General features: G+C 55.9%; 2 protein-coding genes across 3 annotated transcripts; one reads left to right on the top strand and one right to left on the bottom strand.

Moving 5' to 3' along the window:
* Positions 1-130: 130 nt before the first annotated feature.
* Positions 131-4,947, bottom strand: SCNN1D (sodium channel epithelial 1 subunit delta). Its single transcript, XM_079128237.1, is given in 14 exon segments — positions 131-1,259; positions 1,379-1,454; positions 1,537-1,779; positions 1,863-1,896; positions 1,899-1,940; positions 2,031-2,088; positions 2,091-2,156; positions 2,240-2,338; positions 2,414-2,490; positions 2,493-2,549; positions 2,633-2,933; positions 2,975-3,111; positions 3,840-3,930; positions 3,934-4,947. Coding segments are annotated over 14 exon segments (1,764 nt in total). The 5' UTR covers positions 4,093-4,947; the 3' UTR covers positions 131-935.
* Positions 4,948-9,853: 4,906 nt separating this feature from the next.
* UBE2J2 (ubiquitin conjugating enzyme E2 J2) lies at positions 9,854-23,785 on the top strand. Of its 2 annotated transcripts, none has more exons than XM_079148311.1 (7): positions 9,854-10,031; positions 14,024-14,154; positions 16,338-16,378; positions 21,420-21,522; positions 21,600-21,738; positions 22,276-22,356; positions 23,151-23,785. In XM_079148311.1, the coding sequence occupies exons 2-7, from the start codon at positions 14,024-14,026 to the stop codon at positions 23,433-23,435; spliced, it is 780 nt and encodes a 259-aa protein (XP_079004437.1). In that variant the 5' UTR covers positions 9,854-10,031; the 3' UTR covers positions 23,436-23,785. The 2 variants fall into 2 exon arrangements, with proteins under 2 accessions (XP_079004437.1, XP_079004436.1); XM_079148310.1 differs by lacking the exon at positions 9,854-10,031 and adding an exon at positions 10,042-10,202.
* The last annotated feature ends 11 nt before the right edge of the window (positions 23,786-23,796 follow it).

Here is a 23,796-nt window from a genome sequence, read left to right as displayed (position 1 = left end):
GCCCACGGCCTGCTCATTGGCTCACCCGCCTTGCTCTGCTCTGTCTCCGCTGGGGATGTGAACAGGTCCTCTGCTCTCCCTGAGCAGCAGCTGTGAGCAGGGTCCACCGGTGTCCCTTCCCCAAAGACCAGGGGCCTGATGGGGACCAAGGACTTCTGCCATTCCCAGTCCCCAGTCCCTGGCCCCTCTGCCCTCCTCTGGCCTAGCCAGTGACCCCTGGTGGGAGCAGGGGGGGTGTCCCCAGCCAGTGAGGACGGCTTGAACCTGGTCCTGCAGTCTGTCCCTGGTGCCCATGCTGACTGCGTGGTCTGCTCCAAGGAGGTGTGGGGTGCAGCCTGAGATCTGCCTCTCACCCCAGCATGGGTAAGAGGAAAGCCACACACACACTGGCCACCAGGTGAATCATGGGTTTTATTACAAAGCAACTGAGGTCACCGGGTGCCCTGCCTTGGCCCTGTCCTGCTTCCTGCCTACCCAGAGGCTGCCCTGAAGCTGAGGCAGGCTCTGCCTGACATGCACACACACCTACACACAGGTGTTGACAGAAGTACAGACAGACACACACGGAAATGCACAGATGCACCACCGTGTAAAGTCACCTCTGCTCACACCCACACACAGGCATGGACACAATCACACTCAAAACTCAGGAGTCTAGACAGGTGCAAATCTCCCCTCCTCCCTGCTGGACCTGCTCCAGACCCGGGACCACTGAAGGGTGGGCAAAGAGAGGCCCTGATGTATCTGCATGCCCATGGACTCAGTCGTGCAGCTTTGCGAACTGTTGGGTGGACCCAACAGGAATCCCTGGGGGGGCCAGTCTGGCCCATCTTGGACATCCAGGGGCGCCCACTATTGCTGCAGGATCAGGCCTAGGGGTCAGACGCCCCAGGGCTAGTTCAGGTGTCAGGAGTGTCAAGGGACAGAAGCTGAACCTACCTCTTCTGCCAAGACTCCCTCCAGAGCTTGAGGAAACATCTTTGTAGGTGAGACCCTGCTGGTCCCCCTGGCCCTCTGCCAGCATGCCTGCAGTCCCTAGGCTTCAGGCTGGCCTCTATCCTAGTGTGGCCTGACTCCAAGGCAGTGCTGACTCTAGGCTGTGACCACCGTGCTCGGCAGAGCCAATGTAAGCCCAGCAGGCAGGTGAGGGCCACAGCATCCAGCAGCAACTCCAGTAGTTCCAGGTGGAGAGGACTGAGGAGCCGAGCTCCTGGACTGAGGCTCCAGGGGCTGCTCATGGCTGAGAGCAGCTGGGGGACCTGTGGGTGGGTGGGAGTGAGGAGGGTGTGGGGGCCTCCGGCACCTGTGCACCTCTGAGCACAGTGGCCAGAACTGCCCACCTCCCTGCGGCCCAGACCCTAGATCCCGGGTCACTCATGGAGTACACGGGAGCCTCAGCCACTGTTTGGTAGTTGAGTTCCTGATAGAAGATATCCACCTTGGCCACACTGCTCCTGGGGTGGGAGCAGGTGTGAGGGGCTCACCCAGGAGGGGCTCGGCCAGGACGCCCCTGAGGGAAGGGTGCCGTGCGCTCACCTGTAGCTGTGGCTGTGGCCCCGGCTCTGCAGGCCCACTTGCCAAACGCAGCCAGGATCCAGTCCTGCACAGAGAAGGTTTGCACAGCGACTGCTGCCCTCTCCAGAGGGCACCACGGCCAGGCGTGAGGCAGGGACTGCCAGGCACCTGCTGAGCCCGTCCCCACCATGCCCCTGCCAGCTCACAGCAGATTTGGCTGAAGGCCACCTGGAGGTCCCTGCGGACAGCTTGTTTGAAGACTCCCTGGGAGAGACAGGCCAATGGTCACACCCTGCAGCAGCCTAGGGCAGTGACCCCTGACCCTGGGCCCATCATCCCCCACTCACCTGCAGGGCCTGGGGCAGCTGGAGACACATGGAGCTGGTGGGTTTCCAGGTCCTGGTGGAAGCGATAGAAGCAGTGACCTGGAGAGGGGCCGGGGGCGTGGAATGATTAGGTGGACCATGCGGAACGCCCCTCCACAGCCCTCCCCAGGGGAGGAGGGCGGGGCTCACCCCAGGCTGGGTGCCGGGTGTGGCTGCAGTACTGAGCCCCGGCGGGCAGGGGATACAGGGGTAGAGGTAGCAGCTGCAGGAGCAGGTCTCCACCATCAGCTTCTGGAAGCAGGGCACCAGGCAGGCCTGAGGGCAGCAGGAATGGGAACTCAGGCCCTGTCTGCACAGGGCCACCGAAGGCTTGGACCCCACGGCCCGCCCATGCTTACCTGCCTGGTGTAGGAGGTGTTGTACAGCAGTGGTATGGCCACGCCCTCCACGCCATCAGTGCAGTGGCCATAGGGGCTCCCCAGTTGGTGCACCATGTCCTGTGGGGAGGGACTTCAGTTTTGATGCCCCCCACCCCCGCCCATCCTGCCCAGGGGTTCCCCAAGCCCATCCACCTCTTGGAAGCCAATGGTGGTCTCTGTCCCTGGCTGGATACTGAAACTCAGGTGCTCTAAGAAGGGTGTGTGGTTGTGCCCGTGGACAGCAGAGGGAGGTGATGCTGCTGCTCAGTCCTGAGGACCAGGCTGATCCCTGGGGAAGCCAGAGGGAGGTGTGAGTCCCCCTGTCCCTCCTGCACCATCACAGCCACATGCCCACCAGGGACTGGCACTCACCGTGGGTGACACCCGGGTGCTGTGCAGTCCATACGCTCTTAGAGGTGTGGTAGCTGCCGTAGGTGGGGTGGTGGGGCCTCTGGAAGTGCCTAGACCCTGGGGCCGCGCTCAGGCCATCCATGCCTGTGGCCTGCCTCCCCACCCAGCACGCTAAGGGGCTGTGCCTGCCTTGTTTGTGGCCAGCCCTGGGCAGCCTTGGTATCTGGCCAGCCAGACCCCAGTGTAGAACCTCCTCCACTGGGTGGGACGGAGGGCAGCAGCCCACTAGCCCTGCCCTGCTCACCGGGCCTGGCAGTCCTTGCTGTCATAGTGGCCAGACAAAATGAAGCGGCCACCATTGCTCTGCTGACTATCCTCCCAGGCAATGGACAGTAGGGCCAGGGTGTCCATGTGGAAATGGTACCACTCCCGGGCAGCCACCACGCCTGACAAGTAGGTGCGGTAGAAGCAGTCACTGCACTGGAAGGCGGGGTGCACTGGGAGTCACAACCCTCACCTGCCCACGCCCAGGCCTGCTCTCCCCAGGCAGCATGCCAGCACCCCTCCCCTCACCAGTCTGAAGCCCGCTTTGTGCTGTCCATCCAGGTGCCTCAGGAGCTGCAGACAGATTCCATGGTCCAGCCGGACAGGGGTCTCAGGGCCAGAGACACTTGCAGAGGGTCCTGGCTGCCCTTGTTGAAGTTGAACTTGTACAGAGAGTAGAAGTTCTCCTGGGCAAAAGCATCCAGGGCCTCCAGATGGTGCTGGGTAGGGCTCGGCCTGGGGGCCCGCTGAGTCAGACAGCCTCGTGAGAGCCAATCACTGGTCAGGGACAGTCAGCACTGTGCATCCTCAGTGTCTCTGGGCCTCATGAGGACTCAGCCCCTCCCCGCCCCAGGATGCAGGTGAGGGACTCTGAGTTGGGAGGCTGGACCTGGGAGCCCCCAGGGCTGCAGAACCGAGGTCAGACCCCTGGCTGGCCCTCCCACATGCTCAAGCCCCTTTCCCTTGGTCCCTGCCCACTCCTGGGGGACCCTGAGCTTGCAGCCCTGCTCACACGCTCACACTGCCTGGGCTCCCAGGGCCTGGGTGTCCCTTTGGAAGTCCTGGCTGGGCACAGGCCAGAGCACCACCCATGGCTAGGCTTCAGGAGCCAGTGCCCAGGGAGCAGCCCAGGCTGTGAAGGGTCAGGAGCTGGTCCCTCAGGCCAACCCCCCCAGGCCCTCACCGGGGCGGGTTTGTGTTGCACAGGGTGACTGAAGGGCAGAGCTGTGTTCTGAGTGCACGGGCACTGCCACCATGACTGGGCAGCACCAGTGCTACTCCAGCAGGAGCCCAAGCTGCCAGCAGAGCACCCCAGGGTGCCCAGGAGCAGCAGCCCCAGGAGGCAGTCTTGAGATGGTTCTGGCGGAAGCAGACGAGGCGCACGGTGCTGTGGGTGGTGGCCCTGGCGCAGAAGGCCGGTAGCTCCAAGGAAGCATGCGGGTCCAGCAGCCCTCCCTGTGTGCCTCCTCACATGCTGGCAGGGCCAGCAGACTCTGGAGGTGCTCCCAGGGCCCAGGCCCTTGTCGGCCACTTGGGCCATGGTTCCAGCCTGTGTCCAAGAAGGAAGCCTCAGTGGGCCCCTGCCCACCACCTAGGTGGTTTCCCACCTGACCCAACCAGCAGCCCCCACCAGTCCCCAGCCCAGGCAGGTCTCCCCACCCAGGATCTGGTGGGTTTCTGTTCTCTGTCCCTGGGAATACCTGGCCCTTGGCCACAGTGGCACGGTCCAGCTGACAGACTCTGAGGACTGTCCTTATCTTGGCCTGAATCACTTCTCACTTCTGGGGTGCAACCTGCTGGACCTAGGCTTGGGCTGGTGTCTGCTGCAACCCTGCCTGTGCCCTGCTGGGCGTGGCCGAGCAGGCTGCTCCAGTGTGCTCCGGGCATGCGCGAGTCAGAGCAAGCCAACCAGCTCTGGGGCCCTGGAGCAGGGGTGGAGGCCCCCATGTGCCCTGCAGCACTGAGTACCCGTGGTGGCCACACGTGCGGAGTTCTGCTCACCTGTGACCCAGCGTCATGCCAAGCCCTCACAGGTACGCAGGATGGTTGTCTGAATGTTATGAGCGACAGAGAGGGAACAGAAACCCCTGTTCTGGAGGGTGGGGAGACTGCAGAGAGGGGCTGGAGGACCAGCTGCCATTTCTTGAGGTCACCTGGGTACAAGAAGTGCCCTCCCAGATGCCAGAGGCCTCCAGCAGTGCAGGAGCTCAGGCACAGCCCTTAGGCACGCACGGGTGCCCACGCTCACGTGTGTCTGCTCACACTTACCAGGAGTCCTGCCCAGCACACGAGCCCTCGGTCAGCAGGGCCGAAGGACACTGCTGCACATGGCTGCACACCCTTTTTGCCCGTGTCCTTTGTGTCTGAGTGTGTGAGAGACAGGACCAGGTCAGCCCCTCTGCCCTGCCTGACTCCATGCACACAGTATGGCCACATGTGTGGCTCATACTGCATGCAGCCTGTGGGGGTGTTGCTGCCTGGACACACACTGTTGGAGGTGTCCTCCAGGTGCTGTCCCCACAGTGTCTGGAGGGTTCTTTAGGCTTCTACTCAGCAAATGCTGTGCACCACACCATGTGCAGTGTCCTCTGCTCCAGGCCACGCCCACCCAGAAGATGACTACCCTGATTGCCCCAAAGGGCACCCTGCCCTGACCCCCAGGAGCCAAGCAGCAGCGAGTGGAGCCTGTGCCAAGCATCCCTAGTACCTCGTGGCTGGGGTCTTCCTGTGCAGGAGCCTCCGTTCCCTGTTGACGGTGTGGTGTGTGACCGAGGTGGCGGCAGCTTCAGTGGGTCACTAAGCGGGACGTGGCCCTGGGCTGGCTGGGCAGCCTCCTCTTTTACATGCTGCTGGGTGTGGGGTGGGCTTCAGGGGAGGGGCTCAGCCAGCAGGGACAGCCACACCTGCTCTGGACTAGAAACTTCTGGGGGCAGAGAGGTGGGTCCCTCTGCCCGGTGAGTCCTTCTCAAGCCACGCCATGAAGGGCAGGCCTGGGCTTCTGACCCTGGCTAGGGTGAGGGGTAGCCATTTCTGGAGGGAGAGGAGAGGTCCCTATTGAGCCGGGACCCCTGGGGTGCCCTCTGCCATGCTCACCCCTGGCGCTCAGACTCTGGTTCCCGGTGAGTGGGGCCCTCCCCTCTGCCCACTCTCCTGCCAGGCCTGGAGGAATGCCTGCTCACTCCAGCCCACCTGGCTCAGCCCTGACCACAGGTGTCTGTGGCCGAGGGACAGTGGGTGGGATGCTCTCTCTCAGAACACAGGGGTTCCTTGGATCGAGCGGCACAGCCATCGGCAGGGTGCTGTGAGAACCACCTGGGATCTGGATGTGCGGAAGGCTCTGGGGGGGCTGGGCCACCCCTCCAAGCTGAGTTCACCACCAGCCACACTGAGGTGACAGGCCACACGCTGAAAGCACAGCACAGGCTGAGACCGCAGGATGCACAGTGTGGCTGGGGAAGGCTGAAGCCCTGTCCCCAGGACCTTCCACCTCCCCGTCTCTACTTGGGGACCCTGCATCTCCCCAGGGTGACCAGTGGTCTCCCCATTCTAAACAACCAGCCTTCATCCTGGTCCCAGTCCGAGGGGTGGATTCCAGCCCTGCTACCACCTCGCCAGGCAGACTCTGGGTTCCTGACACCTCACCCCGAAGGACCTGGGTTGGATGAGGGAGGGAGCCCCACTCCCACTGGGTCCAGATGGTAGAGCCTTGACTCCAAGGAGCACGGAAGTCCTTGGCCCCACGGCTCTGGAGGCAGGCCGGGGCTGGGGCGACCCGGGAAGTCCTGCTGGGGAGGAGCCGGCCCAAGTCACTAACCTCTGAGCCTGTTTCCTCAAGTATCGCCTGGGGCTGAGTGGCCTCTTCCAGCCTGAGAGGGGACTAGCTGATGCAGCCAGTGCTGAGTCTGGGCTCCAAGCCTTTGGAGGGGCTGGGCCTGTGTCCTGGGCTGTGTCACCAAGTTGCTTCCCCGCAGTAGGAGAGGAAAGGTGAAGGGCCCCAGGCTGTCTCTGGGCAGTTGGCATTGAATCAACCTGTCTCCCATCATTGCAGGGGCTGTGGAGGGGAACACAGAAGAGGAACTGGGCTGGGAGCACGGGCATGCCTTCCTCTGCCCCCACACTGAACGCGCTTGCCAGGCAAGAGCTCAGGCCACCGGACAACAGCCACCAAGGTGTCACCAGCTGCCAGCAGGTGAACCTGGAGCCCAGAGTCTGCACGGGCCTCCTGCTGGGAGGAGCAGGTGTGTGCATATACCCTCCTGAGTCACGTCTGGGCCAGCTCTTTGGGACCCCCAAACCCTGGCCAGACATTCCCTACTGGTTAGAAATGACCAAGGCCTTCTAGTCCTGTGCTGGATGTTCTCTTGACCCTAATCCTTCATGATCTTCTTGCAGAGAGATCAACAGTGAGGATGGTCCCTGCCCCAGATGCTGAGGAGTAACTAGCTTTCCCTTCCTGCAGCTCAGGCCCCTCAGAGAGCTTGCTGGCAGGAAGTCCTCCTAAGGGTGAACCCAGGCCCTGCTGCTGCAGAAGGGTGGCTTCTGCTCTCAGAGGTGTGGCCTGGGGAATGAGGCCCCAGCTGACTCTGGCTGCCAGCCTTGCTGCCCACCCCTTAGCTGTCCCCACTGCTAAGTCCATCAACTCTATAAACAGAAGGCTGGACAGCCTGGTCTTGCTGGTCAGAAGGTTGTAGGGGTGAGCAGGTGAGGGGAGGCTATGGGGGTCTTAGCAGGACCTGTCTTGGCACCTTCTCTCTCCAAGTGTGACCCAGGTGTGCTCAGTGAGCAGGAGGCTGGGGACTGATGCTGGAGAAGGATTCTGAACTGCCTCTACAGCTTCCCCACCCAAATGTTCTTGGCATTCATGGTGCCCAGGGGGCAAGGTGGCTCCCCATTTTACACAGGGGCAAACAGGCAGAAGAGTACCTCTAGTTGCCTGTGGCCCTGGCCCTGAGCTCTGGCTGCTGGCTCTGCAGGCATGCACATTGTGCCTGGGACGGCCCGTGCTGGAACCCTCATGCAGGGTGGCCTCTGAACCTAAACTTCCACCCTTTAAAAATGACAGTCAGTCTTGTGTGGAGGCCACAAAGTACAGCGGGGAGGGAAAGGGGCTCCATGCTGACCTGTTTCTAAGCAGCGTAGCAGAAGTGGCAGTGGGCTGGATTCCCGTGGCTGATTCTTCATGGCTGGCTGATATACTGATGGATGCTCCTTCCAGTTTCTACCCAGAGCCTAAGGTCCAGCCCTGCAGCAGCAGCCCAGACCCCAGCTGAGGTGCCCTGAGTGGGCCAGACTTGGTTAGGCACAGCTCCTGCCTGCCCTCTGCCAGTGGTCGCTGCTGGTCTGATGGTGCTGGGTCTCCACCATTAGTGTCAGTGGTCAGCCACCTTATTAACCCAAGGTCGAACCTCAGAGGCAATCAGGGTCAGAGTGAAGGATGAGGACGTGGGATTCACACCGTTCTAGTGCCCTGCAGGCTGACTGTTCCTGAAGCTGCCTCCTCTGGGGAAAACTGGGGACAGGCCCCAAGTTCCCACACAGCCTAAGCCTCGGCTGCCTCTCAAGGGAGGGTGGTGGGCTGTGCACTCACTTACAGTCACCCAGGCCTCCTCTCACCAGCACCAGCTGTCCCACCCCACCTTCATGTCAGACCTCCATGTTGGAGGGAGGAGGCGGGCAGGACCCACTTCTGCCATGATTTCCACAGCATGCCCAAGCAAACTGACTTCAGCAGAGAAATGCCTCCAATGCCCTGAGCACCTGGAACTCAGGGATGAGGCAGGAGTTTGTGAGTGTGGAGAGCTCCTTGGGACTGGGCATTCCCCACCAGCTGCTTTCAGACTAGCTTCCCTATGTTCAGGACCCCCAACTGCTGTGGATAGGAACAGCCCCACTGTCACCAGGACGAGGGATCCAAGAAGGTCCCAAAAGGGAAGTGGGCCTCAATTTGGGCTGTGAGGGTACTTGAAGGAATTTCAGTACTGGTCAAAGTGAGGCACAGAAGGATTGGATTGACAGAAAGCAAGAAGTACAGCCTGAGACAGGGTACAGTGTGGGTGTTGTAGAGGAACCATTTTCACCTGTGCAAAACCCACAGCAGAGATGGACGTGATTCAAGAGCTCGTCAGTCCTCCTCTGTGTTGATCACTGGACATGTTAGCCATGTTAGCACTAGGGCTGGTTTTCTTCTTCATTTTTGATTAAAAATCTGTATTCAATCATTCCACTTGGGTTGTCATCACTCTGCTGTGTGAATGTGAACAGTCCTACATTGATGTCACATTGAGGGTTTGATTGAGAGAGTGACATACTGGTGCTGTGAAAGAATCCTAAAAAGTATAAATCACAGAAGTATCTTTTTGCTGAGCAAAAACATTCTCGGACCTGCTGTTCCTTACGTCCAGGTCAGCAGAAGTCCCGTGCGGACTGCGGATAAGGCCTAGCGAGCGAGTGTTTCGTGGTCTGGGTGGGAGGTGGGCTTTAAGCCTCGCCCCCTTTCTACCTGCGCCTGCCTTCTACCACTCACCACCTGCCGCCCCCGCCCCAGTCGAGCTGCGCCCCGGGGCCAGGGAGGGGCCGTGGGAGCGGAAGTTCGGCCTGGGCGCAGTGTCCACCGGCATAATGAGCCCATTCACGGGCTGGGTGGGAAGCTCCGGCAGGAAACACTGGAGCTATTTTTACGAGGACAGCGGTCCCCGCGGCAGGGGGCGGCGGGCGGGCGGCCTGTGGCCCTCCGGGGACCCGCGGGAGGGGTCGGGGGGACTAGGCCGTGCGGGCTGGCCGAGTGGCTCCGAAGGCGCGGCGCCAGGGGGTCGGGCTGGACGAGTCAGGACCCTGGGTCGGGGTCGCAGTGAAGTCCAGGGATTCCCCTCCAGTTGGGCCTGTGCGGAGGGGAGCACGTGGTGGGAGCCCGGGGCTCCGGCGGCCACTCGCTGCTTCCGGGGCCGCCCGCAGGACAGCATCCGCGCCGGGGGTCGCTGGGCAGGAGAGCGCCAGAAAAACCAGTCCGGTGAAAGGGCGCGGCCCTACCCCGAGGCGCTGCCCGCCAGTGCGCACGCGCTCATCGTCCCACCTCTGAAGCAGCGCGACGCGACCTCCTGGGGCTAGGGTGACATAGAGACATTGGCGCCGTCCTCCAAGCTGCCTAGAGTGGTCGCTATGGTGAACCACGTACCGGAAGCGGAAACGGGGTCAGGGCCCGCCCCTCGAGCGGCCATCTTGGAAGCTGAGGCGGCGACGGCGCTGCGGCGGGTGCGGTGGGCTCGGTCCCGGCGCGGTGCGGCTCTGCGGCGCGGGCCCTTCTCTTCCGCACCCTGCTCCGGCCTCGACCACGGCGAGCCTGAGCGCGGCGGCGGCCCACCCGCGGCGACGGGGAGAGGTGAGGGCGCGCGGGCCGCGCCGTGGCCTCGGGCCGCCCGTCCTCCCCGGCGGAGCCGGCCACAGGTCCGGGCGCGGGGCGCGGGACCTCAGGGTCACCGCACGGCCCGTCCTGGTTTGCGCCCGCCGCCCGCGGGGCCCGGGCCCGGAGGCGTCCCTGTGAAGAGCCGAGGTCGGTTACGGCAGGGCGCCCGGGGCTCCGGGCCGGGGGTGGTACACCGTCCAGTTGGGTGACTTGGTTGGACGCACGTCAGGGTCTCCCGCGAAGAGGCCTCTTTGGTTGGGACACTTGCGGGTACTTTGCGGAGGAGCCAGCATAGATCTTCGTGAATTGCCTGGAGAGTCGTGAGTTGGGAAGGTGGCTGCCGTTGCGCCCGCCGCCGCTTCGCTCCCGAACAGTTAGAACCCCAAACTACTTCATAACTCCCAACAGAAAGCGAGCCCAGCTTGTGCCCTGGGGGTGATAGAGCAGGAGGTGGGCCGTGAGAGTGGGACTGCGGCCGTGGACGAATGCTTGCCCTGTACCTGGCCTACCTGTCCACCTCTGCATCATCCCGACCAATGACCTTCCGGCCTCCTTTTCAGTGAATACTACTTAGCAGGTGTGCGTCTAACTCATTCCGTTTCCAACATTTTGTCAGAGGCAGGTAAAGACTGACAAAGAGCAAGAAGGCTGCACACAGCCCAGTAGGCGGGCAGCTAGTAAGTATGGAACAATATGCACATTTATTTGTAGGCGCCGGTACTGGGCTCTGTTCAGTCCAGGTGAGTGAGGCTTGGAGTAATCTGGCTTTAGAAGAAAGGGACTTCAGGGTTTACTTAATGGAAAAGTTCAGTTTGTAGACATCAGGCATGTTAGATCTGGGTGCCTGGAACTTGCAGTCAGTAGTCTGTACAGTTTGACCCTGTGGACCTCTGTAGCAGCTCTATTCTCAGACAGGTGTGTGCTTGTGTGGTGGTAAGGCTGCCCTGGGCTTTCCAGCCTGTGTAGCAGTCCTGAAAAAGGAGACACTTCTGTGCAAGTCCTGGTCCTGGGTGTGTCACATGCCCATCTAATCAGTCAGACCAAGGTCGTGCCACACCATGACCTGACCTGAGTTACACGCACTCAGTGTGAGATGGGTAGAGGAGAAAGGAACAGGAAAAACGGATATTGGTCAGGCACCACCTTGGCACAGTGATATAGGGCTGGAGAAGCCAACAGCCTTGATGGTGATTCAGGCTGTTTTCTGTCAGTTTGTGCCACATTTGTGTTTTTTACTGTGTGCACTCTTTTCTTTGTGTAACACACCTGGGTCCTTTGTCTATGGAAACTTGATTGAAAGGGAACCTGAAGCACGTGCACGTCTTACTGTGTTTTCATGTTTCAAGTGCTCTGTGGGCTTTTTCCTGTCCTACCCATGTCTTATTTGGGTAGAGAGAATTGGAAGCCAAAGCTGCCTGCTGTCCCCTGGAAGGGATGTGAGATCATTGTCCCGAGTTGAGCAGAGGAGGGTAGTTTGGGGGAAACTGAATAGTTGAATCATAAATATGACCAAAAATTATGCATCTAAAAGCAAGTATGGGGCTGAAGGTGAGCTCAGTGGTAGAGCACTTATCTAGCATGCACAAGACCCTGAGCTCATCCCCACAGTGCAAAAATGAATAAATAAATGCATGTCTGAGAGAAGTTTACCTCTTGACTAACTTTGCAGGATCTGCTTTGCTCATTTCGTATGACAGACCACTCAGCCAAGTCCAGACACAGTTTATGAACTACCCAGTGAATTATTTTGCACAAGGTGGAGTGTTAATCACAGGAATGAACATTTAAGAGAAAGAAAAAATCTTTGGCGTTGGACCTGCTTGTGGATCCTCAGGTTTCTCAGTTGGTGCTTGTGTGAAGCGAGCTTTCTGATCTAGGGCTTCCTAGTCTGGACCTGGGAACAGTGCTATGTGGACGCGTTCCCTTCCTCGAAGGAATCTGCCCTTCTCTGGGTGCTGACACTCTTGGGGAGGGTCAGGCAATGGAATCTGTCCTCCCCTTTGCTGAGGCCTGAAAGGCCTCTGCTTGGTGTGGTGTGGGTTGTGGAGGCTGGTAGTGAAGGATGGGGTGGGACATTTGTGTAGAACAGTGGGCTTCTGAGGGCCATGTCTCAAGTGAAGTGGGTAGGGCCTAGGTGTATTTTCAGTCATTCAGACTGGGCTGGGAAGCAGCCATGAATGGGTGGGTAGGTAAGGTAGAACTGTCTGGGCTACTTTACTTTCAGGGATTGACTGACAGGGGGAGCTGTTGGTGTTTGTCTGCTTGGCTTGGGGAATCCCAAAGGGCCTTTGTGAAGAGTGGATGATCGAAATCATTGACTTGGATTGTAATGGGAAGAGACTGGAAAACTTTGTGACTGACAGGAAAAGTATCAGGGTTAGTGTAGTAGGAACAGAAAAGTGAATAAGGGTTATAGGGATTGGGGACCCCCTTTGGAAGCTGGTGTGGGCATTTGTACTGAGTGTGATGGGTGCTTTGGCTGAGCACCCCTCTGTAGGCTCTGGGGGTACAGAGGAGCCAAGCAGGTGGGCAGGCAGACACAACAGTCTGTGGTGGTGGTGCAGGTCTGGAGGTCTCTAGGAAAGACGACACATAAGCAGACCCTGAAGAGGGTGAAGGTCCATGCGGTCCTCTTGGGGAACCACACCTGCAAGTCCCTGAGCCTGGGTGGTGTTGACTAATGGTTTGTACTGCCTGGGAGGCTAGGATGGAGATCACTGGGTGTTATTGATGTCCACTGGTGTCTAGGGTCATTATTAAGGCCTTTGACCAGCAAGCACTCCTTAGAGATGAGTTGGGGACATAGTGGCAGAGTGTTTGTTGGTGGCAGGTGGGGGAGGAGGCTGCAGGGGGTGGGTCTGAGCAGTGCTACAAGGTATGGCTAGCTATCCTGACTGCCCACCTCCAGCCATTCCTGTTCTATCCAAACACATCTCCTGCTTCTTCCTGTTCTCTTCATCTTGGGTATCCCCACGCATCTCTATCATATTTTAGGCCAGTGGTTTTCACACTTTATTTTTAGCCAGAAAATTTTTTGGCCTTTAATCTTAAGAAACTCCAGTATAGAAAAGAGAATGAGTAAGAGCTATTCTGATGTCTTTGTCAGTGGGGAGTGCTGTGTCCCCTATTGCTGCCCCTTCCTCAGCCTCAACAGCATGATTGAGTCGTCCCAGGGTCCCTGATCCAGTCTGTTATGGTGTGACCTCATTCCCTACGCACAAAGGTGCTGTCCTGTACATTGCATGCCCCTGGAGTGACCTTTTCAACAGAAGATCCAGTCTGCCTAAGGCTGGAATTTAAAACCCTTCGGGGGTTCTGCTTGGCAGCCAGGCCACCTGGCCTTGCCTCACCTTACCAGCAGTCTTGTCTCCCAGTGTTTTACTGTGCTTAGGTGTCTGACATGGTGACCAAAGCTGTCCCCTAGCCATGCCTTCCCCTCTACACAGTGAGCGCCTCAGTCTTTTCAGAGTCCTCATCTCTCTAGTCTTAGGAGCTTCTCTTTTCTCCTGCTGCCATCACTTGTGACCGGTGGTAAATGTTGGACAGTAGGCTTCCATGGTGGGGATTTGGGGCTTGTCTGTGGTGCTTGCCAATTTTCCTTGGTGTAAATACTCCCATCATTGAGGCCTTGCTGAGTAGAGTTGGATGACGTGCCCGGTTGCTCTTTGGAGCTGGTCCAGGCTGGCTTCAGCACACCTGCCCACAACCCATTCAATGACTTATCTGTCCACATAAGTTCTTCAAGGACAGGTGTGAGCCTTTATGGCTATCCTTGTCTTTTGCATCTCTCTTAAGTACTCAGTAGTGTGTGTTGGGGAACAGACGGAAAGAGAATAAGGGTTAGTGGCCCAGAAGGATAGCTTGCTGCCTGAAGGAGCACAAGGTGCATGATCGCTGAAGCGCCTGAGGGTGAGGAGAGCCAGGGTGCGTCTCTTCTTTCTGTGAACAGGAGTGCTTCTTTTTAATAGATGAGCAGCAGCAGCAGCAAGAGAGCCCCAACGACAGCAACCCAGAGACTGAAGCAGGACTATCTTCGGATTAAGAAAGACCCGGTGCCTTACATCTGCGCCGAGCCCCTCCCTTCCAATATTCTTGAATGGTAAGACTCTGCGTCACTGCTCACCCCTAAACCCTGTTGCTCCACACAGGCTCTCCACTTGCCCAGCTAGGGGTCCTGGTGCTCCTGGTCATGGCTGTGGAGAGGCACTCCTGCACCCTTGACTGATAGACACTGAGAGGCCTGAGGACACTCTGGTCTTCTTCCCAGCTGATGGCATGTCAGGGACACTATAAGGTCCTGCTTGGTTTGGGCTGGAGCTAGAAAGAGAATCCTTCCTGGGGTCCCCAGGACAGGCTTTGAGTGTGCAGGGTGCTTGAGGTCCTGCAGGCAGTGCTTAGAAGAGCGCCTGTATTTCTAGAGTCTCCTGTGCTTTGATTTTAGCTTTACCTGGAGTATTTGTGACAGGGCCCTGACACTCCAGGTGCCCTTGATCCTTAACTGACAGAGGGCCTGTGGAAAGCATCCATTCCACCACAGCTCTTTGGCCGTGTTAAAAGTATGGGGTTGTGGAACTACACGCCTCTACTGAAATGCTTGTGGCTAGCTCAGCTGGCAGTTTTATGAGACATGAAACATAAGGCTGAGTTGTTAAAAAGCATTTTCTCTTTGGATCTTTTGTCTTGATCTTCAAAAAATATTTTTTTACTTTTTTTCCAATCTAAAGAAAAGAGATTTTAACTGAGTTACAAAGAAGCGTTCTGCAGGTTGTACGGTGTCCCCTCCCAGGATCACAGAAGAGGCCTAGCACTGGCATATGGGGCTCCTGGTGGAAAGGCAAGCCCCTCAGCATGGGGGGCTCCTGGTGGCACCAGAGTGCCCCCCTCCTCCCAGGATGTAGCTGGCAGGTGGGGGGCTATTCCACTGTGACTTACCTCTTCCCTGATTCATGGGAACATCCTTACTGTGTGTGGAGTCTATGGGTCAGGGGTCCCCAGGACCACCTAGATTTTTTATGTTCTAGGAGGACTCATCATTTAGATTTATTACAGTAGAAAGGTGGCAGAATCAGAGGGAAGAGGTGGCTAGGGAAAAGTCCATAACATGGCAGCCAGATCCGTTGCCCTGGGTGTGCGTACAGGATGCCCTGAACTTCTGGCAGTGAGGTGTGGAATGTCCTCAGGGAGCCTCCTCAGAGATGTGGCACCCAGGCTTTCACTGGGGGCCAGTCACATAGGCACCTCTACCTGGCACCCACGTAAATTCTGGACTCCCAGGAGGAGAGCAGGGTTCAATTCTTGTCAGTTGGGGTGGTGGGAGCCGCCCAGGTCAGCAGTGTTGGGCCTGCTGTGAGAGCTTTGCATGGCACCATGGGTGTTTCTCCTGTTGCTGAGAGAAGACTTGGGCTTTTCCTGACAAGGACTATGATGAGTGGGCACGTAGGCTCTGCCCTCTGAGTGTAGTAGACTGCTGGCTCTGTCCAAGGAGAAGTGTGCTCATCAGCACTTCCTGGTTTTCGCAGATTGAGCACAGTGTCTGGGAGCAGTACTAATTAGGCCATGTTTCTGGTGCGTTGTGCGCTTAGCTTCAAGCCACTGGTTGGTCCCTAGTTCCCTGGCATACATAAGGTGACATTTGGCCCTGTGCTGAAGTAGTTTCTGTTTCTTCCAGGATCATTCTTGTCAAGGGGCAACACATAAGGCCAGTCTCACATCACCAGCTGTACCCTGTCTAGTTGATGTGAATGACATAAAAAATGTAAATTGCATATTTTTACTTGTGTTTTCAAGTACATTTTAATGTATTGTGAGATTAAAGTGATTTTAGTTGGCTGACTGCTTGCTTGTTGCCTCACAGAAGCAGAAGTGCTTCATGGAACTTAGAACACACAGCCTCTGCTGTGTACTTATCCCAGCCACTCAGGAGGCTGAGGCAGGAGGATTGCAAGGTCAAGGCCATCCTCAGCAACTTAGACACTGACTCAAGACAGAGTTGGGGAGATAGCTCGGTAGTAGAATATCCCTGGGTGCTCTTTTGGGTTCGGTCCCCAGTCCTGGGGAAGAGACATCTGTGCAGCCTCAGCTCTGGCTGCAAAGTGACTGTAGAGCCTGCAGCACAAGTGGCTGAGGACCTGGAGCTGTGCTGTTGGTGTGCGGCCTGCATGTTCACTGATGGACTGGCTGAATGTGGTTCTGGCTGGTCTTGTGTGACTGCAGTCTTGCAGGGATGTAGGTGTTGGAGAATTTGCAGTCCCCCGACCCAAGTAATTTTCTCCTCTCTTTTAGGCACTATGTTGTCCGTGGCCCTGAGATGACCCCTTACGAAGGTGAGTGAGCATGTTCTGAATGAACCCATTGAACACTGTTTTCTGTAGAGGATGGTCTTTGTAGTTTGTATGTACAGTGGCTAAAGTGCATCTACTCAGAATGTGTCTTGGTATTCTGCCAAGCCCTAGAAGTATGTATGCAGTTTGGTTTTGCTGTTGTGCCTACATCTCCAGGGACTGTCTATACGTATCCATGTTCTGCCAGCCTCTAGCACAGTTGGAGCTGGGAAAAGCAGATTGGGATAAACAGTAAAACATGACCCTATTTTTCTAAGACCAGGGGCAATATCTTCAAAGAGGCCTAGTCTGTGGTGGGCATTTTTGGTGTTTCTGATCTTCAGAACAGTCTCTGAGCTAAGTGGGGCCCCCCTTGTGGCTTAGGCAGGACGCAGGACCTACCTAACTGCTGCCAGGCCTGACCTGTTAGGTCACCAGATACCATTTAGGGTCCTTGGTTGTTTACAAAGTAGGCAGGAGCTGTCAGCCAGCAAGTCTCTGGGAGCCTGTGAGGAGAATGGTGCCAGCCTCAGGTTTGGACCAGGTCAGAAATGTGCCCATGGACACTGTTCCACAGGCACACCCGGGGCAGAGCCCTGGCCAGGTGGGCAGTTCCTCGACTTCTCAGCCATCGGCTGACTCCATATGACCAGAGCAGTGGGCTGTTGTCACACACAGAGGTTTCACATAAGACACCAAGAGTGGAGAGGAGTTTGAGAAGCACAGCTTTAGACTGGGTGTGACTCAACAGTGAGGCCCTTGTTGGATCCCAGCACCAAAAGAGGAAAGAAAAGAGAACGGCTGCTTTGGATGGTCAAGGGAGAGCTGTGGATAGCTGAGAATTGAAAGATACAACTCTCTCCAAGGTGATTTGGCTGATGTTTTGCTGGCCTTATGTGGAGTCTCCCATACTGGGATACTCACAGGGAAGCTAGTCCAGATAAAATGAAAACACTTAGGGAGTACGTGTGTATTCCTAACAGGCTTGAAGAACGTACACCAAAAGTGAATGAGTAGGGCTGGGGAGATAGCTCAGTTGGTAGAGTGCTTGCCTCGCAAGCACAAGGCCCTGGGTTCAATCCCCAGCACCACAAAAAAAAAAGAAAGAAAGAAAAACGTGGATGAGTAGTGGCCATCTCAAGCAAGTGGATTATGTTGGTCTGCAAGTTATTTTGTTCTTTGCCTTTTTTTTTTTTTTTTTTTTTTTTTATATTTTCCAAATAAATAGCAAACATTTACTAATTTTGTAACAAGTCCCGACTCCCTCCAGAGGACCAGCCAAGGATGTTGCTGGTGTGGACAAGCTGGACACCGCAGGGAGAGGGCAGCCTTGAGAGGGTGTGGAGGGTGGGGCTTTGGGGGCAACCAGGTCCCTGCCTACCCTAACCCCCAGTCATTTGTGCTTCCATCTTGTCCTGTGGCCCTGCCAAGTTCTGGGGTCCTCACTAGTATTCCTAGTCCCCTCTCCCCGTGCACCTCTCTGTGGGCTCTCTCCCAGACTGTCAGTGTGCTAAGACCCCCTGGCCCCGTCTTACCTGCGCTGTCATTTGGAGGCTGCAGCCTCACCTTCTGCTCACACCACTCCCACAGGGTCTCTAAGGAGCCCCTCGGAGGTGCCACAGCCTGGGGCTGTGCTGGTATCTGACACCACTGACTGCCTCCTTCCTAGCACTGAGATTTAACTTCCTGATATTTTGGCCCTCCCTGCTTGCCCAGGGGCTCCTCTGTGGCAGTCCTGTTTCTGGTGCACCTGTGCTGATAGCCTTGTGGAACTGTTGCTAAAGAATTCTCACTACATGATCTGGATTTCATACAGTCCTGTCAGAATCCCAACAGAATTGTAGACAGACTCAGGTTTGTCTTAAAATTTACATGAAAAGGCAAAGGACCTAGAGTTGCTAAAAGTAATGTTTTAAAAGCACAGTCAGATGAAAGAACCACTGGTCTCCAGACCTACTCTGCTGCTCCATCTGTGATGACCAGGCACTGGAGGGGAGAGACAGTGTGGAGCCAAATGGAGAGTCAGAAGCAATGCCTCACTGCCTCGCCATTGGGTGTTGACAAGTGTAGAGATGGCATGGTGGGGGCCTCTGGACAGTCTCCAGGGCTTGACCAAGCTGCTCTGTGGCCCACTTCTGGTGAATCTTAGGGAAGGTTGTACACTGCTTCCCTGTGCTTCTGCAGGGCAGGCTGGGGTGGTGGGGGAGCTCTTAGACTCCAGGTGTGCTCCTGGAGGAGTTGCACTTCGATCTCTGAGGGAGGGTCTGGCTTCCTTGGCCAGTTTAGTGAAGGTGCCCCTCTGGTACCTCCTTACACTCCCAAAATGAAATCTGGGACTTCCACAAATGTTAACCAAACTGTCAATTTAATCTTACGAGGTTTAAAATACACAGAGAAGTGCATACTTCTATGTTCTTCCATGCCAGGAGCTCAGTGTGTGTGCTGCCCTGCATCTTGCTGTTGTTTGCACTAAGTTACATGTCATACAAGTTCCTGCTCTGCCTGGTTCTTGCCCGGTGGCCATTCACCTGACCCTTCCCTTGAAAGGCAGGTGGGTGTTGCCCACGTTTTACTTCTGCAGAGGAGGGCTCATGTGTGTGGTTCTCTTGCCTTCAGTACATAAAAAGCAGGGTCACTAGCCAGTGGAGGCTTTCCTGTCTGTGCACACAGCAAGGCAGAAGGGTGCCCACTCCACCACCCTTTGATAAGCTAAAAATGACCCTCTTCCTTGCTGTCTTGTCCCACAGTTCCTGATCAGCCCTGAGCTGAGTGAGGTTCACATGCATGTTGGCTGCTCCTGCCTTCTCTTTGGAAAAGTGCTGTTGACAGCTTTTGCTCATTTCCCAATTGAGCTTCTTTTTGTGATCTTCTTGAGTGGAGTGTGCACGTGTGTACGCTGAGCTCCCAGTTTGGTGAGCTGGCCTCACAGGTGATCCTTGCTCACATTGTCCCTGCACTGTTGGCTCCACAACTGTTCCCTCGTGCCCTTTCAATGCTGGCCCTGGGGTAGAATACAGAGAGGAAGCACTGTGGCCCATGCTCAGTCACTTGTCACTTTGAGGACAGGCATAGAGTAGAGAAGTAAAGCTCGTGTCTGGGGTGGGGTACTGCACCCTACACAGCATGGCACTGGAGCAGAGGAGACCCGTGACTCTGGGGACAGGGTGTAAGGGTTGTTGAGGCAGGACTGTGCTCAGGGCAGCAGGGAGTTTGGGCAAGGGGAAAGAACCCCGCACTCCTCAATCCCAGTGGTTACACACACCCTGCATACTTCCCATGTGTTGCCAGGGAGTCCTGTCCAGTGCACATTCTGCTCAACTGTCTCCAGCCAACTCCTGAATGCAGCTGGGAGGCCTGGAGGGACAATAGGGCTGGGGCTTCTGAGGTTATGGTGAAGGGTCACAGGCAGGGGATTCAGAGCTTGTCTGGCATAATGGCTGTGGATTGTTTGAAGGTGGGGCTGATGGTTGCTCATGGAGTGGGTGCAATATGGAGGGCACAGAGGGGTCCCAGGTTTTAATCTGAATAGCTGAAGGGATATAGTAGGCATTTGGGTGCAACGTATACTATCTTGGATATGTACATTTGGGGCAGTGTGATGTGGATGGTCAATGTACCAGTCTGGAGCTTTGGGAGGGGTCCCTGGGTCCAGGGTGGAGAGCTGATTGGGGAGCCATTGAGGGTCTTGTAAGGGGCAGCCCCATGTGAGAGGAACCAAGCCAGGTGGGACTTCATGGACAGAGTCAGTAGTGATCCCTGATAAGAATGTGCTGCTGAGCTGGTCAGATGCTAGTCGGGACCTGTGGGTAGCCTCGAGGTCAGGCTTGGCGGACTGTGGTGAGGGCCAAAGCCTGAGCAAGGTGGACTTGGGAGCATGGAGGCAGAGGGTTTGGTGAAAAACCTGTTTGCTAAGACTGACTTTGAACTTGTGATCCTACCTCAGCCTCCTGAGCCACTGGGATACAGGTGTGCACCACCCTGCACGACTTGAGCCAGGCTTTCATGCATGCTAGGCTTTGCCACGGAGCTCCATCCCCAGCCCCCAGCCATTTTTTTTTTTTTTAATATCTTAATTTCTGACCTGGTCCTGCTTGCTTCTCCTCAGATAACCTGGTCCCATTAGGCACCATATTGGTGCTGAAGTTATTGTGGACACCTAATTGACATAGTGTACTGCAGTCCAGAACTCCTGGGCTCAGGCAGTCCTGCCTTAACCTCCTGAGTATCTGGGACAAATGTGTACCACTGTGCTGGGTGCCAGCCCCTTTTAAAAAAAATCTCAAGATGTGGTCTCACAGGCACAGTGGTGCACACCTGTAATCCCAGTGACTCAGGAGGCTGAGGCAGGAGGATCACGAGTTCAAATCCAGCCTCAGCAACCTCGAGAGGCCCTGAGCAACTTAGAGAGACCCTGTCTCTAATAAAATATTAAAAAGGGCTGGGGTTATGGCTTAGTGGTTAAGTGCCCTGGGTTTAATCTCTGGTACCAAAAAGGGGAAAAAAAAAAAAAAAAAGTCTCATTTAAGTTGCCTAGGCTGACTTCTAGCTTGTGATCGACCTCCCTCAGCCTCTCAAGTAGCTGGGATTACAAGTTTGGACCACCACACCCATCTCTAGTATGGTTTTGTTTAGGTAGGTTTGCTAGCCTCTGGGTGGTTGGGTGGGGAGAACTGGGCACAATGAACACTGCAGGAGCTGGAGAATTGGTGGATTGGGACCTGGAATAGTCTCTGGCCTCAGGGACAGCATGGATGGTCCCGGGAGAGGAGGGGCGTGCCATCGCCATAGCAGGACCCACAGTGGTCATGAGCTCCCAGGGAGTGTTCTGGAAATGGGGAATGTGGTGAGGTGTTCTGTCAGACTGATGAACTGTCTGGGGAGCCTGGGCACTGGAGAACACCAGTGTTGGACTGAACCTGTGAGCCAGGATGGGGACAGGGCAGTGGGGCCTGGGTGTGGTGGAGACCAGTGGAGAGGGGTTGGGGGCTAGACCTCCTCATGCTGTGGGTGATGACAAGACTCTTTCCTTTCTATTTTTATGTAGGTGGCTATTATCATGGAAAGCTAATTTTTCCCAGAGAATTTCCTTTTAAGCCTCCTAGTATTTACATGATAACTCCCAATGGAAGGTTTAAGTGCAACACGAGGTAAGCTTCCAGGGCTGCAGTGCTTTGAGCAGGGCTGACAGGAGTGCATTTCCGCTCACAGAGTACCTTCCTTGCAGGCTGTGTCTCTCCATCACGGATTTCCACCCAGACACATGGAACCCAGCCTGGTCTGTCTCTACCATCCTGACTGGGCTCCTGAGCTTCATGGTGGAGAAGGGCCCCACCCTGGGCAGCATAGAGACGTCGGACTTCACGGTGAGGTGTAGCAGCGCCTCACCCTGGACCTCCAGTGGCACCTTGGCCTTCCCTCTTGTCTAGGGCTGTTTGTGTTCCTCAGATGCACAGCCTCCTTTTCCTTAGCAGGCGGTTCTACGGTGTCCCTATTCCTGGCCTCTTCGTGGAACTGCTCTGTTCTGTGCTTGCTGATGGGGCCTCTGGGCCTTGCTGTCCACCTCTGCCCTCAGACTCTTCTGTCCATATTAAGCAGTTAAGCATCACTATGACCCTGGCTCTTTTCAGAAGAGGGTCTGGGGGACTCTGCACTGGGAGTACATTGTGTGTTCATTGTTAGCTTGCATTTCCATGTTTAAAATAGGAGTCAAGTTTAATGTTATTTAATTATAATGAGGAGATACGCAAACCTACCTAAGACCTTGACTTGTGGAGAGCAGTCTGTTGGGCACTGTCTGCAACCTGAAGAGTAGCCCTTGACTCCAGAACAGTCTGTTTTTAGACTTTTGAAAGAATTAAAGTTAGCTTTCTGACTGACATTTCCCTTCTCTCTCTTCCTAGAAAAGACAACTGGCAGCACAGAGTCTAGTGTTTAATTTAAAAGATAAAGTCTTTTGTGAATTGTTCCCTGAAGTTGTGGAGGTAAGAAAGTGGGGCGGGTAGCTGGAGTTGTAGCTCAGTGGTTGCTTGCCTACCACATGTTGAGGCCCTGGGTTCGATCTTCACACCACATAAAAATAGATAAAATAAAGGTATTGTGTCTGTGTACGACTAAAAATATTTTTTAAAAAAAGAAAAGAAAAAGGGAAGTGAAGCAGAGCTCATCCTGTCTTTCCTTTTGTGCAAGTGTGTTCAAATTTGTGTCTTCCAAAGAGAACTGATGTGTCCCCAGTGTGTTCTTGCAGATGTCACAGATGGATTATGGGGCTCAGGCATCTGCTGGACATGCCTCCAGGCACACACTCTGGGGACAACAGGATGTGACCCCCTTCAGGATCTCCAGAGGCAGAAGAAGCCCAGAGAGGGGTGGGCTGGGGCTGGGTTTGGGTTTGGGTTTGTCCGCACAATGTCATGGAGCTTGCTAGTCAGAGTGGCCACCCCCAGGTGGGCCAGGAGAGGTGAGGAGGTTTGTCTATTGCTTATTGCTTTGAAGGCTGGGCCTCCTCTGCCTTGTGGGGCTGGGTACTCTCTGGTCTTGGCATTGGAGTGAACTGAGGTAGCTGGCTGCCCAGTGGTGGAGGCCTTGGTGGCTCTGACCTGGCTGAAAGCAGCCTGCTTGGTCCCCTCACTTGTAAAATGGGACCAGAAGCCATAGGGGTGTTAGGATCTGGCACATAAGGATGGAGAGCTTTGTTCTCAGTGATGGCCCTAGGCTCCTGGGAATTGGAGAACTGGTTTGTTCAGACCAGCCATTGTTTCCCATGTTTTTCTCTTAGGAAATTAAACAAAAACAGAAAGCACAAGATGAACTCAGTAGCAGGCCGCAGACTCTGCCCTTGCCAGATGTGGTTCCAGATGGGGAGATGCACCTTGGCCAGAACGGGGTCCAGCTTCTCAATGGGCATGCGCCAGGGGCCGGGCCCCACCTTGCAGGGCTCCAGCAGGCCAACCGGCACCATGGACTCCTGGGCGGTGCCCTGGCGAACTTGTTTGTCATAGTGGGCTTTGCAGCCTTTGCCTACACGGTCAAGTATGTGCTGAGGAGCATCGCGCAGGAGTGAGAGGCACCAGAGCCAGGACCCCGTCGCTGCGGATGCAAGTGCCACCTCGACACAGGCAGGCTGGACACGCTGCTGAGCCAGGGTGGGCCCGCCGGACTCCTGGGTTTCTCTTTTTAAAAACCTTAAAAGGAAAGCAAAAACCAAAATGTGTGATTTGGAGGAGACACGAGATCCTCAGCCCCCTCTCCTCACCCGGTGTGGTGTGGGTTGGGGCTGGTGTCGACAAGGGCCGCTCACGTTTGGTTTTATAGCTTATCTCCTGTATTGTCTTTTGGACCTGTTTAGTAAACCTGTTTTTCATTTTATTAGATTTGGTCACTTAAAAAATATAAAACTCAATGCCTATCAAACACTCTGCGTG

This window comes from Sciurus vulgaris (genome assembly GCF_902686455.1).
Source record: "Sciurus vulgaris genome assembly, chromosome: 1".
NCBI lineage: Eukaryota > Metazoa > Chordata > Mammalia > Rodentia > Sciuridae > Sciurus > Sciurus vulgaris.
Note: the sequence above shows the minus strand (reverse complement) of the source record. Positions and strands in the feature narration are given on the sequence as shown.

Coding starts and splice junctions, on each gene's coding strand:
- UBE2J2 (XM_079148311.1), top strand. CDS start 14,024: ATGAGCAGCAGCAGCAGCAAGAGAGCCCCAACGACAGCAACCCAGAGA. Junction 21,523..21,599: donor AGGTTTAAGTGCAACACGAG/GTAAGCTTCCAG, acceptor CCTTCCTTGCAG/GCTGTGTCTCTCCATCACGG. Junction 22,357..23,150: donor TGTTCCCTGAAGTTGTGGAG/GTAAGAAAGTGG, acceptor TTTTTCTCTTAG/GAAATTAAACAAAAACAGAA.